This window comes from Artemia sp. Qi Xiang Cuo, chromosome 9 (genome assembly GCF_049724085.1).
Source record: "Artemia sp. Qi Xiang Cuo chromosome 9, ASM4972408v1, whole genome shotgun sequence".
NCBI lineage: Eukaryota > Metazoa > Arthropoda > Branchiopoda > Anostraca > Artemiidae > Artemia > Artemia sp. Qi Xiang Cuo.
The window spans coordinates 13,146,307-13,158,533 of NC_142802.1; the positions used below are offsets into that span (position 1 = coordinate 13,146,307).

The 12,227-nt window shown below is 36.8% G+C and overlaps 1 protein-coding gene across 1 annotated transcript in view; it reads left to right on the plus strand.

Annotated features, from left to right (window-relative positions):
• LOC148948326 (polyamine-transporting ATPase 13A3-like) overlaps positions 1-11,601 on the plus strand; it is a 117,453-nt gene extending 105,852 nt beyond the window's left edge. The window contains exons 12-13 of the mRNA XM_089094889.1: positions 10,544-10,775; positions 11,336-11,601. Of these exons, the coding sequence (XP_088951015.1) occupies positions 10,544-10,775; positions 11,336-11,601 (498 nt within the window). The remainder of the gene's footprint in view (positions 1-10,543; positions 10,776-11,335) is intronic.
• Positions 11,602-12,227: the final 626 nt, after the last annotated feature.

The following is a 12,227-nucleotide window of genomic DNA, read 5'->3' on the forward strand; positions in this document are numbered from 1 at the left end:
CAGTCTTCAGGGTAAGGGTTGTAAGTTATGCCCTGGGGGCATATTAGGTTGTTGCAAAAGCCGTTGTTGTAGAAACATTAAAAGGGGCTCACTTGACTGGAAATTGAAAGAGCTAGTGTCTTTTTTATATCAGGAAGTGATTGGTACATCCAATAACAATTTTGAGATATCCATTTTTATCAACGTATTGAAAGTTCTTGAAAACAGGTCTTTGAAGATGACAAACGCCACCCACCCCTCAAGCCTTCAGGGTAAGGGCTGTGAGTTATGCCCTGGGGGTATATTTGGATTTTTAGAGAAACCGTTATTGTAGAAACTTCAAAAAAGGCTCATTCGATTAGAAATTGAAAGAGCTAGTGCCTTTTTATATCAGAAAGTGATTGGAGGGCAACTAACCCTCCTCTCATGCCCACCCTTTTTTCAAATTTGTCCTATCAAAATTTTGAGATAGCCATTTTTTTCAACGTATTTGAAAGTTCTGGATATTAGGTCTTGAGGATGGAAAGCCACCCACAGCCCTCAGGTTAAGAGTTGTAAGTTATGTCCTGGGGTCATATAAGGTTTTTATGGAAAGTGTTGTTGTACAAACTTCAAAAACGGCTCATTCGTATGGATATTGAAATTGTTAGTGTCCTTTTTAATAGTCGATAGTGATTGAAGGATAACTAACCCCCCTCTCACGCTCACCATTTCCCCAAAAGCATCAAATTAAAATTTTAAATAACCCTTTTTTTCAACGTAGTTTAAAGTCCTCGAATCTATGTCTTTGCAGATTAAACCCCCCCCATAACCCTCCGGGCAGTAGGGAGGTCCTATTGACTCCGATCAGTACATAATTTATGCATGTTTTCATGGTTTTTCTCACTGAGGTTTTTTTTCATGGTTTTTCTCACTTTCATGGATGTCAACAACAATTGCTGGATGTTTCTTGGATGTCAACATCCGGTTGGAATACTATGATAAGAAGGTGACATCATCAGACAAGGAAATGTGAACGTCGGAATATTCTTATCCGAGAGTTGAAAATACAGACAGGAAAAGATAACTGATTGACAAAATTTATCCATGAGACAAGATAAAATTGAAAGTAGAAACGAAAATGGTAAACCATTTGAGGGAATGCTAACTCCTATTAAGAGATACATATTATTTTTTATTGGGGCGGTTCTCGACTGTGTTCGGTATTATATACAACTACCGTTTGAATAGTGTTATAAGGTCCCCTATCCCAACCCCAAAGGCCCCCGGGGCCCCAAAGGCACCTGATAACTGATTGACACAATTTCTCCATGAGACAAGATCAATTTGAAAGTAGAAACGAAAATGGTAAACCATCTTAGGGGAATGCTAACTCCTATTAAGAGATACATATTATTTTTTATTGGGGCGGTTCTCGACTGTCTTCGGTATAATACACAACTACCATTTGAATAGTGTAATAAGGTCACCTATCCCAACCCCAAAGGCCCCCCGGGCCCCCCAGGCCCAAAGAGCATCATCCCCTCCCCTCCTCCCTCCTACCCTTTCTCCCTCCCTCCCCTCCCATCCTCCCTCTCCCCCTCCCTCCCCTCCCCCTCCCCCTCCCCTCCCCTCCCCTCCCTTCCCCTCCCCCATTTTTTTAATACTTCTTTTGAATTTTTTTTAACATAGTATTTTTTTCAACTTTTTTTTACATCTCGTTATGGTTTACCTAGTCACTATTACATTCTCTTGATGTTTCAGTTCATTTTGGATTTCTTTCATTGAAATGCAAGAGTTGGAATATTTCAGTAGTGTTTTGTCGTGGTTTACCATTTCACTGCTACATTCGCTTGATGTTTCAAAGTTCAGTTTGGATTTTTTTTTTGTTGAAATGTAAGAGTTGGAATATTTCAGTAGTTTTTTTGTCGTGGTTTACCTTATCACTGGTAAATTATCTTGATGTTTCAAAGTTCATTTTGGATTTTTTTTTTGTTGAAATTTAAGAGTTGGAATATTTCAGTAGTGTTTTGTCGGGGTTTACCTTGTCACTGGTACATTCTCTTGATGTTCCAAAGTTCATTTTAGATATTTTTTTTCCTTGAAATGTAAGAGTTGGAATATTTAAGTAGTATTTTCTCGTTGTTTACCTTGTCACTGTTACATTCTGAAGATGTTTCAAAGTTCATTTAGGATCTTTTTCGTTGAAATGCAAGAGTTGGATTATTTCAGTAGTGTTTTCTCGTGGTTTACCTTGTCACTGTTACATTCTCTTGAAGTTTCAAAGTTCTATTTGGATTTTTTCGTTGAAATGTAAGAGTTGGATTATTTCAGTAGTGTTTCGTCGTGGTTTACCATGTCACTGTCACATTCTCTTGATGTTTCAAAGTTCATTTTGGATCTTTTTCGATGAAATGAAAGAGTTGGAATATTTCAGTAGTGTTTCTTCGTGGTTTACCTTGTCACTGTAACATTCTCTTGATGTTTCAAAGTTCATTTTGGATTTTTCTCATTGAAATGTAAGAGTTGGATTATTTCAATAGGGGTTCGTCCTGGTTTACCTTGTCACTGCCACACTTTCTTGGCGTTTCAAAGTTGATTTTGGATTTTTTCGTTGAAATGCAAGAGTTGGAAAATTTCAGTATTGTTTTGTCGGGGTTTACCTTGTCACTGGTACATTCTCTTGATGTTCCAAAGTTCATTTTAGATATTTTTTTTCCTTGAAATGTAAGAGTTTGATTATTTCAGTAGTATTTTGTCGTGGTTTACCATGTCACTGTCACATTCTCTTGACGTTTCAAAGTTCATTTTGGATTTTTTTTTGTTGAAATAAAAGGGTTGGATTATTTCAGTAGTGTTTTCTCGTGGTTTACCATGTCACTGTTACATTCTATTGATGTTTCAAAGTTCATTTAGGATCTTTTTCGTTGAAATGCAAGAGTTGGAATATTTCAGTAGTGTTTTCTCGTGGTTTACCATGTCACTGATACATTCTCTTGATGTTTCAAAGTTCATTTAGGTTCTTTTTAGTTGAAATGCAAGAGTTGGATTATTTCAGTAGTATTTTCTCGTGGTTTACCATGTCACTGTCACATTCTCTTGACGTTTCAAAGTTCATTTGGATTTTTTTTTGTTGAAATGTAAGAGTTTGAATTTTTTCAGTAGTGTTTTCTCGTGGTTTACCATGTCACTGTCACATTCTCTTGACGTTTCAAAGTTCATTTTGGATTTTTTTTTGTTGAAATGTAAGAGTTGGAATATTTCAGTAGTTTTTTTGTCGTGGTTTACCTTATCACTGGTAAATTATCTTGATGTTTCAAAGTTCATTTTGAATTTTTTTTTGTTGAAATGTAAGAGTTGGAATATTTCAGTAGTGTTTTGTCGGGGTTTACCTTGTCACTGGTACATTCTCTTGATGTTCCAAAGTTCATTTTAGATATTTTTTTCCTTGAAATGTAAGAGTTGGAATATTTAAGTAGTATTTTCTCGTTGTTTACCTTGTCACTGTTACATTCTGAAGATGTTTCAAAGTTCATTTAGGATCTTTTTCGTTGAAATGCAAGAGTTGGATTATTTCAGTAGTGTTTTCTCGTGGTTGACCTTGTCACTGTTACATTCTCTTGATGTTTCAAAGTTCATTTTGGATTTTTTCGTTGAAATGTAAGAGTTGGATTATTTCAGTAGTGTTTCGTCGCGGTTTACCATGTCACTGTCACATTCTCTTGATGTTTCAAAGTTCATTTTGGATCTTTTTCGATGAAATGCAAGAGTTGGATTATTTCAGTAGTGTTTTCTCGTGGTTTACCTTGTCACTGTTACATTCTCTTGATGTTTCAAAGTTCATTTTGTATTTTTTCGTTGAAATGTAAGAGTTGGATTATTTCAGTAGTGTTTTGTCGTGGTTTACCATGTCACTGTTACATTCTCTTGATGTTTCAAAGTTAATTTTGGATTTTTTCGTTGAAATGCAAGAGTTGGAATATTTCAGTATTGTTTTGTCGGGGTTTACCTTGTCACTGGTACATTCTCTTGATGTTCCAAAGTTCATTTTAGATATTTTTTTCCTTGAAATGTAAGAGTTTGATTATTTCAGTAGTATTTTGTCGTGGTTTACCATGTCACTGTCACATTCTCTTGACGTTTCAAAGTTCATTTTGGATTTTTTTTTGTTGAAATAAAAGGGTTGGATTATTTCAGTAGTGTTTTCTCGTGGTTTACCATGTCACTGTTACATTCTATTGATGTTTCAAAGTTCATTTAGGATCTTTTTCGTTGAAATGCAAGAGTTGGAATATTTCAGTAGTGTTTTCTCGTGGTTTACCATGTCACTGATACATTCTATTGATGTTTCAAAGTTCATTTAGGATCTTTTTAGTTGAAATGCAAGAGTTGGATTATTTCAGTAGTGTTTTCTCGTGGTTTACCATGTCACTGTCACATTCTCTTGAAGTTTCAAAGTTCATTTGGATTTTTTTTTGTTGAAATGTAAGAGTTTGAATTTTTTCAGTAGTGTTTTCTCGTGGTTTACCATGTCACTGTCACATTCTCTTGACGTTTCAAAGTTCATTTTGGATTTTTTTTTGTTGAAATGTAAGAGTTGGAATATTTCAGTAGTTTTTTTGTCGTGGTTTACCTTATCACTGGTAAATTATCTTGATGTTTCAAAGTTCATTTTGGATTTTTTTTTTGTTGAAATGTAAGAGTTGGAATATTTCAGTAGTGTTTTGTCGGGGTTTACCTTGTCACTGGTACATTCTCTTGATGTTCCAAAGTTCATTTTAGATATTTTTTTTCCTTGAAAAGTAAGAGTTGGAATATTTAAGTAGTATTTTCTCGTTGTTTACCTTGTCACTGTTACATTCTGAAGATGTTTCAAAGTTCATTTAGGATCTTTTTCGTTGAAATGCAAGAGTTGGATTATTTCAGTAGTGTTTTCTCGTGGTTGACCTTGTCACTGTTACATTCTCTTGAAGTTTTTCAAAGTTCATTTTGGATTTTTTCGTTGAAATGTAAGAGTTGGATTATTTCAGTAGTGTTTCGTCGTGGTTTACCATGTCACTGTCACATTCTCTTGATGTTTCAAAGTTCATTTTGGATCTTTTTCGATGAAATGCAAGAGTTGGATTATTTCATTAGTGTTTTCTCGTGGTTTACCATGTCACTGTTACATTCTCTTGATGTTTCAAAGTTCATTTTTGATTTATTTGTTGAATTGCAAGAGTTGGATTTTTTCAATAGTGTTTTGTCGTGGTTTACCATGTCACTGTTACATTCCCTTGATGTTTCAAAGTTAATTTTGGATTTTTTTTTCGTTGATATGCAAGAGTTGGAATATTTCAGTATTGTTTTGTCGGGGTTTACCTTGTCACTGGTACATTCTCTTGATGTTCCAAAGTTCATTTTAGATATTTTTTTTCCTTGAAATGTAAGAGTTTGATTATTTCAGTAGTATTTTGTCGTGGTTTACCATGTCACTGTCACATTCTCTTGACGTTTCAAAGTTCATTTTGGATTTTTTTTTGTTGAAATAAAAGGGTTGGATTATTTCAGTAGTGTTTTCTCGTGGTTTACCATGTCACTGTTACATTCTATTGATGTTTCAAAGTTCATTTAGGATCTTTTTAGTTGAAATGCAAGAGTTGGAATATTTCAGTAGTGTTTTCTCGTGGTTTACCATGTCACTGATACATTCTATTGATGTTTCAAAGTTCATTTAGGATCTTTTTCGTTGAAATGCAAGAGTTGGATTATTTCAGTAGTGTTTTCTCGTGGTTTACCATGTCACTGTCACATTCTCTTGACGTTTCAAAGTTCATTTGGATTTTTTTTTGTTGAAATGTAAGAGTTTGAATTTTTTCAGTAGTGTTTTCTCGTGGTTTACCATGTCACTGTTACATTCTATTGATGTTTCAAAGTTCATTTAGGATCTTTTGCGTTGAAATGCAAGAGTTGGATTACTAGAGTTTTGTCGTGGTTTACCATGTCACTCTTACATTCTCTTGACGTTTCAAAGTTCATTTTGGATTTTTTTTTATGTTGAAATGCAAGAGTTGTAATATTTCAGTAGTTTTTTTTATCGTGGTTTACCTTGTCACTGGTACATTCTCTTCATGTTTCAAAGTTCATTTTTGATTTTTATCGTAAATGCAAGAGTTGGATTATTTCAGTATTAGTACTGAAATATTCCAACTCGTACATTTCAACGAAAAAATCCAAAATGAGCTTTGAAACATCAAGAGAATATAATAGTGACAAGGTAAAACACGACAAAACACTAGTGAAATATTCCAACTCTTACATTTCAAAGAAAAAATAAATCCAAAATGAACTTAGAAACATCAATAGAATGTAAAAGTGACAAGGTAAACCCCGACGAAACCCTACTGAAATATTCCAACTCTTACATTTCACCAAAAAATGTCAAAAATGAACTTTGAAACATCAAGAGAATGTAACAGTGATATGGTAAACCAAGACAAAACACTACTGAAATATTCTAACTCTTACATTTCAACGAAAAAAGTCCAAAATGAACTTTGAATAATTAAGAGAATGTAACAGTGATATGGTAAACCACGACAAAACTCTACTAATCCAACTCTTGCATTTCAATGAAAAAATCCAAAAAGAACTTTGAAACATCAAGAGAATGTAACAGTGACAAGGTAAACAAAGAGAAAACACTACTGAAATATTCCAACTCTTACATTTCAACGAAAAACATCCAAAATGAGCTTTGAAACATCTTCAGAATGTAACAGTGACACGGCAAACTACGAGAAAACACTACTGAAATATCCCAACTCTTACATTTCAAGGACAAAAAATATCTAAAATGAACTTTGAAAAATCAAGAGAAAGTAACAGTGACAAGGTAAACTACGACAAAACACTACGGAAATATTCCAACTCTTACATTTCAAAAAAAAAAACTCCAAAATGAACTTTGAAACATCAAGAGAATGTAACAGTGACAAGGTAAACCACAGCCAAACACTACTGAAATATTCCAACTCTTACATTTCAACGAAAGAAATCCAAAATGAACTCTGAAACATCAAGAGAATGTAACAGTGAGAAGGTAAACCATGACGAGATGTAAAAAAAGTTGAAAAAATACTATGTTAAAAAAAATAAAAAAAAAGTATTAAAAAAAATGGGGGAGGGGAAGGGAGTGGAGGGGGAGGAGGGGAAGAGGGGAGGGGGAGGAGGGGAGAGGGAGTACACGAGGGAAAAGGGAGGGGGAGGAAGGGGAGAAGGGGGAGGGGAAGAGGGGTGGGGGTGGGGGGTTGAGGGAGGGGAGGAGGCTCTTTGGGGCCTGGGTGGCACTTTGGGAGCCCAGAGGGCCTTTGGGGTCCGGGGTGCCTTTGGGGCCCCGGGGGGTTTTTGAGGTTGGGGTAGGGGACCTTATAACACTATTCAAATGGTATTTGTGTATTATACCGAACACAGTCGAGAACCGCACCAATAAAAAAATAATATGTATCTCTTAATAGGAGTTAGCAAGCCCTTAGATGATTTACCATTTTCGTTTCTTCTTTCAAATTTATCTGGTCCCCTGGAGTAATTGTGTAAATCAGTTATCTTGTCCTGTCTTTATTTTCAACTCTCGGATAAGAATATTTCAATATTGAAATTTCCTTACCTGATGATGTCCCCTTGTTATCATAGTATTCCAAATTTGACTTACTTTGACTTATGTCTCCTGCCAGGCGCTGCTCGGTGTAGAGAGTGACGTCTGCCTCCTCCATCCACTTCGGTCCATGGCAAGCGTTCGCACATCGCTCAACCTGATATTTGCCATCGCCAGGAACTCGGACAGGCTGTCAGACCATCGTTTCTTCGGTCGGCCGCGAGGTCGCTTCCAACCGGCTTTGACAGGGTCGAAGTCATGAATTGTTTTCGCAGGTATGTGTTGAGGCATTCGAAGTAGGGGTCCGAACCATCGTAGTGTTCGCTCGGCTGCTTGGGTCGAAAACCGAGACTGCTTGGTGAGCTGCAGCAGCTTCTCATTGCTGACAAAGTCGAACCATCGTAGACCTTCGATCCTCCTCAGGCTCTTCGACTGAGAGACATCAATTGCCTTGAGGGTTGCGGCTGAAGCTTGCCACGTCTCAGCTCCATAGAGCATCACAGAGCCGACGAGGGCGTTGAAAATCCGCAGCTTCGTTGTGCGACTGATGTTTGGTTTTCGCCAGAGGTGACGGTTCATTCTGCCCATGGCGGAAGACAATTTGGATATTCTCGCTTGTAGTTCAGAAAGAAGCGAGCCATCTGAAGAAATTATGGAGCCCAGGTAGGTGAACCTTTGGACAACTTCGATGCTAGTGGTGCTATCCAGGCTAACTGAAGGATTGGCAGCAGGAGAGGATGGGTCAATGGCCATAATTTTCGTTTTAGTCCAGTTTATCTGCAGTCCTACTTTTGCAGTCTCTTCTCGTAAGATTCAAAGCGCTTCCAGCAACTGCTTCATGGAGTCCGTCAGAATGGCCAAGTCATCGGTAAAATCAGCATCTGTAATGACACGATCTCCAAACTTGAGTCCCAAGCTGAGACGTGAAGTAGTCCTTGTCATAACGCAGTCTATGATGACATTGAAGAGCTCTGGGGCCACTGCACATCCTTGGCGCACTCCTGTCGTGATTTGGAAGAACGGGCTGCGGCGGCCGTTCACTTGAACACAGCTCTCCGTCCCATAGTATAGAGCTTTGAATAGTCTGTAGTATTTCACAGGGAGACCTGTCGATTCTAGAATCCGCCAAAGAACTTCTTGGTCCACTGAGTCAAACGCAGCGTGGAAGTCGACGAAGGTAAAAAAAAGCTTAGTGTCAGAGCTCCGTGACTTTTTCTATGATTTGTCAGGTCGTAAAAATCTGCTCAATGGTTGAACGGTCAGAAGTGAAACCAGCTTGCTCCGGTCGCCGGATTTTACGAATGATGTTTCGACATCGATCTAGCAGGACCATTGAGAAAAGTTTTCCCGGGACAGACAGTAGGGTTATTCCACGGTAGTTCAAGCAGTCGCTTCTAGAACCTGTCCTCTTCCAAAAAGGGATAATTACACCCTTCCGCAAATCTTCGGGAATTATCTTGGTTTGCCAGATTGTAGAGAACAGGGTGTGGAGAAACAGGAGCATAACAGGACCTGCATATATTAGCAGCTCCGCACTCAGGCCACAGATACCGGCAGCTTTATTGTTCTTGAGCCTTTTTACTGCATTTCCAATTTCTGATGGGCTGAAAGGCTCGTTTGGAGGAGTATCTGTTTCGGATCTTGGACTGCCAGGTTGGCAAGGACTATCAGTAGGAGGCATAGACGGGCTAGTGTTGTTCAGGAGTGAGCAGAAGTGGTCCTTCCACCGCTCGAGACAAGAAGCCTCATCAGAGAGAAGTGTCCCATCCCTGGATAGGACGGGTCCTAATGCTGGTGTTTTATTTTCTGTGAGATTGCGGAGGTGCTTGAACAGGCTACCCATGTCTTTCTTTTTTGCTGCTAGTTCCATTTCATCGGCTTTCCTTGCAACAAACTGAGTTCGGTTTCGGTGAATAAGTCTGTTCCGCAATCCATTGAGCCTTCGATAGGTGGCCATGTCCCCAAGAAGTCTTGCCCTCCGCCTTTGCTCTATGAATTGTTGTTGTTGACATCCATGAAAGTGAGAACAACCATGAAAAAACATCCTCAGTGAGAAAAACCATAAAAATATGCATAACTTATGTACTGATCGGAGTCGATAGGGCCTCCCTACTCAGGGCAAGGGTTGTAAGTTATGCCTTGGGGGTATATAAAGTTTTTTTAAAAAGTTTTTTGTTGTAGATACTTCAAAAAAGGAATCATTTGATTGAATATTGAAAGGGCTAGTGCCCTCTGTGAATAGTCCAAAGTGACTGGAGGGCAACAAACTTCCCTCTCATGCCCACCATTTTCTCGAACACATTCAATCAAAAGTTTGAGATAGCCATTTTGTTCAATGTTGTTGAAAGGTCAGGAAATTATGAATTTGAGGATGAAAAAACCCCTCACAGCTTGACTGATGGAAATACGTTTTCACATCAATTGACTTAACAGTTTTGTTGTTTTGCGTTTATAAATTTTGCGTATGATTTTTGGCTGATGCCAGCGTGGTTGACACGGTATTTGATTCAACCGTTTAATTATTCAATGTATAAACCTTAGATGGAAACTTTTTGCGTTTTGTCTGAATGCATTGTGTTCTACGAATTTGTTCTACTTATCCGTATAGTTACTCAGCACATAAACGTTAGGCGGTAATATAATAGATGGCAGCATCATTGAACAGATAGAATTAGGTCTATTAGTCTGATCTATGGACGCTTTTCTAAACTCGTTACAATTTTAAGCTTCCCGAAACTAACAAAACATTAAATAAATGTCCTCTATTCCACTCTGTGTAAATCTGATCTCCGGGAAAAATATGGATAACTATCCAGCCTTTGTTTTGAAGTATTCTATATTACTTCTGTTATACTATATTATACTCTGTTATATTTTCTGTATATACTACACATAACTATATTTGATCACTTCTGTCTTACAATTTACCCAATTTCTGTTTTACTATGTTAGGAGCTACTGCCATCAGTATCCTCGGATGAGTCAACTTATGGGTTTAAACCACTTATAATTGTCGCACCTCCGTCAGAAGCGACGGAAAGAATTGCTATACTGAAGCAGTTTCCTTTTGAATCGTTTCTTCAAAGAACATCTGTAGTTTTTAAAAGAAAAGGAGCCAAAAATCTATCCGTAATTGTAAAAGGAGCACCTGAAAAAATTTACGAGCTTTGTGATTCGTTTTTCAGTAAGTTATCATTGTTTTTTCCTTTTCTTCTTTTCCTTTCCTATCTCATATTGCAAGTTATCAAGCTAAAAACCTTTTCTTTCTTCTTTTTTCAGCCAAAAAAATATTATGCGTCAGACTTAGTTTGACGTATTTTATTTTGGTGTAAGAGCCACTTTAAGCTGAAAAATTTTATTCTTTATCAATATTTTGAAACTTTGAAAAATAATTTTTTTTTGGTATGTTTTTGTTTCTTGTAATACTTGTGAAAATAAAATTATTTTTGTATTCAACCAAATTATCCTTTTCTTATTTTGGTTCCCTTCATAAATGGAGAAAGCTTATTTATCCAAGCATGGACTATTTTTTCGGATTTTTTTTTCTAGACATGGTCATGGACCGTTTGTTTTATTGGATTAATATTCTATAATAACGGTTCTTATGGACTGCAGTCATACATAAGGACAAATGGTATATTGTACACCACTATTGCTTTTGGACTTGAAGGCTAAATAAATGATTTGCCTAAACAGGTTTTTTTTTAGTTCGTCTGATTTTTTTTTTTTTTTTTTTTTTTTTTGTTCCCAGGTCGTTCAATGATACACTAAAATTTTACACGAATCAAGGATACCGAGTTTTAGCCCTAGCAGGTGGTGAGCTCAAAGAAGACCTTACACCTGATGATGTAAACCAAAATATAAAACGGGAAGACCTTGAGCTTAATCTTGAATTATATGGATTAGTTATTACGCAGAATCAGACGAAAGAAAGCACATATGAGGCAATCTCTGAATTGGACGAAGCGGATATTAGGAGTATAATGGTCACAGGTAATAATGATTTATAATTTACAGTACTAACGAATGGAGCTTATGTTTAAGGAGTTTTTTCTTGTTTTTGTTTAGAATTTTTTGAAACTATTCGATGCTTTATCACTTTTTAGTATAGTTATTTTTGTAAGGTAACATAGTGGTGGTAAGCAAAACATAGTGATTGCTGCAGTAAAATTTGAGTCACTCACTTTTAATTTTTATTTTCCTGAGGAATCAACTGTAAATAGGAAGCTATTGTGAGTTCCCGTCCCACACCACTGCTTCCATCTACAATTGAGTCTAACGGTAGCCTATCTACATAGACAATGTTATTGATCTACGAAAGGGGACAGATTTCAGAGAAATTTATTAGCATAATCGAGGGGAATTATTGATTCAAGAAAGGGGAATTAATTTGTTGTTTCTAAGGCGAATTATCGATCCAAGAAAGGGTAATTTATTTGTTGGTTCTAAGGGGAATTATTTATCTATGAAAGGAGAATTTATTTATTGTATCTAATGGGAATTATTGATCCACTAACGGAATTAGAAATGACATCACTTGTTTCCTAGGAATTATGCGAGACTCTAAAGAGATAGAAATTCTATTTTTAAATATGGCTTCTCTGCTCTTTAGACTTAGTGATAAATTCTTTAATAT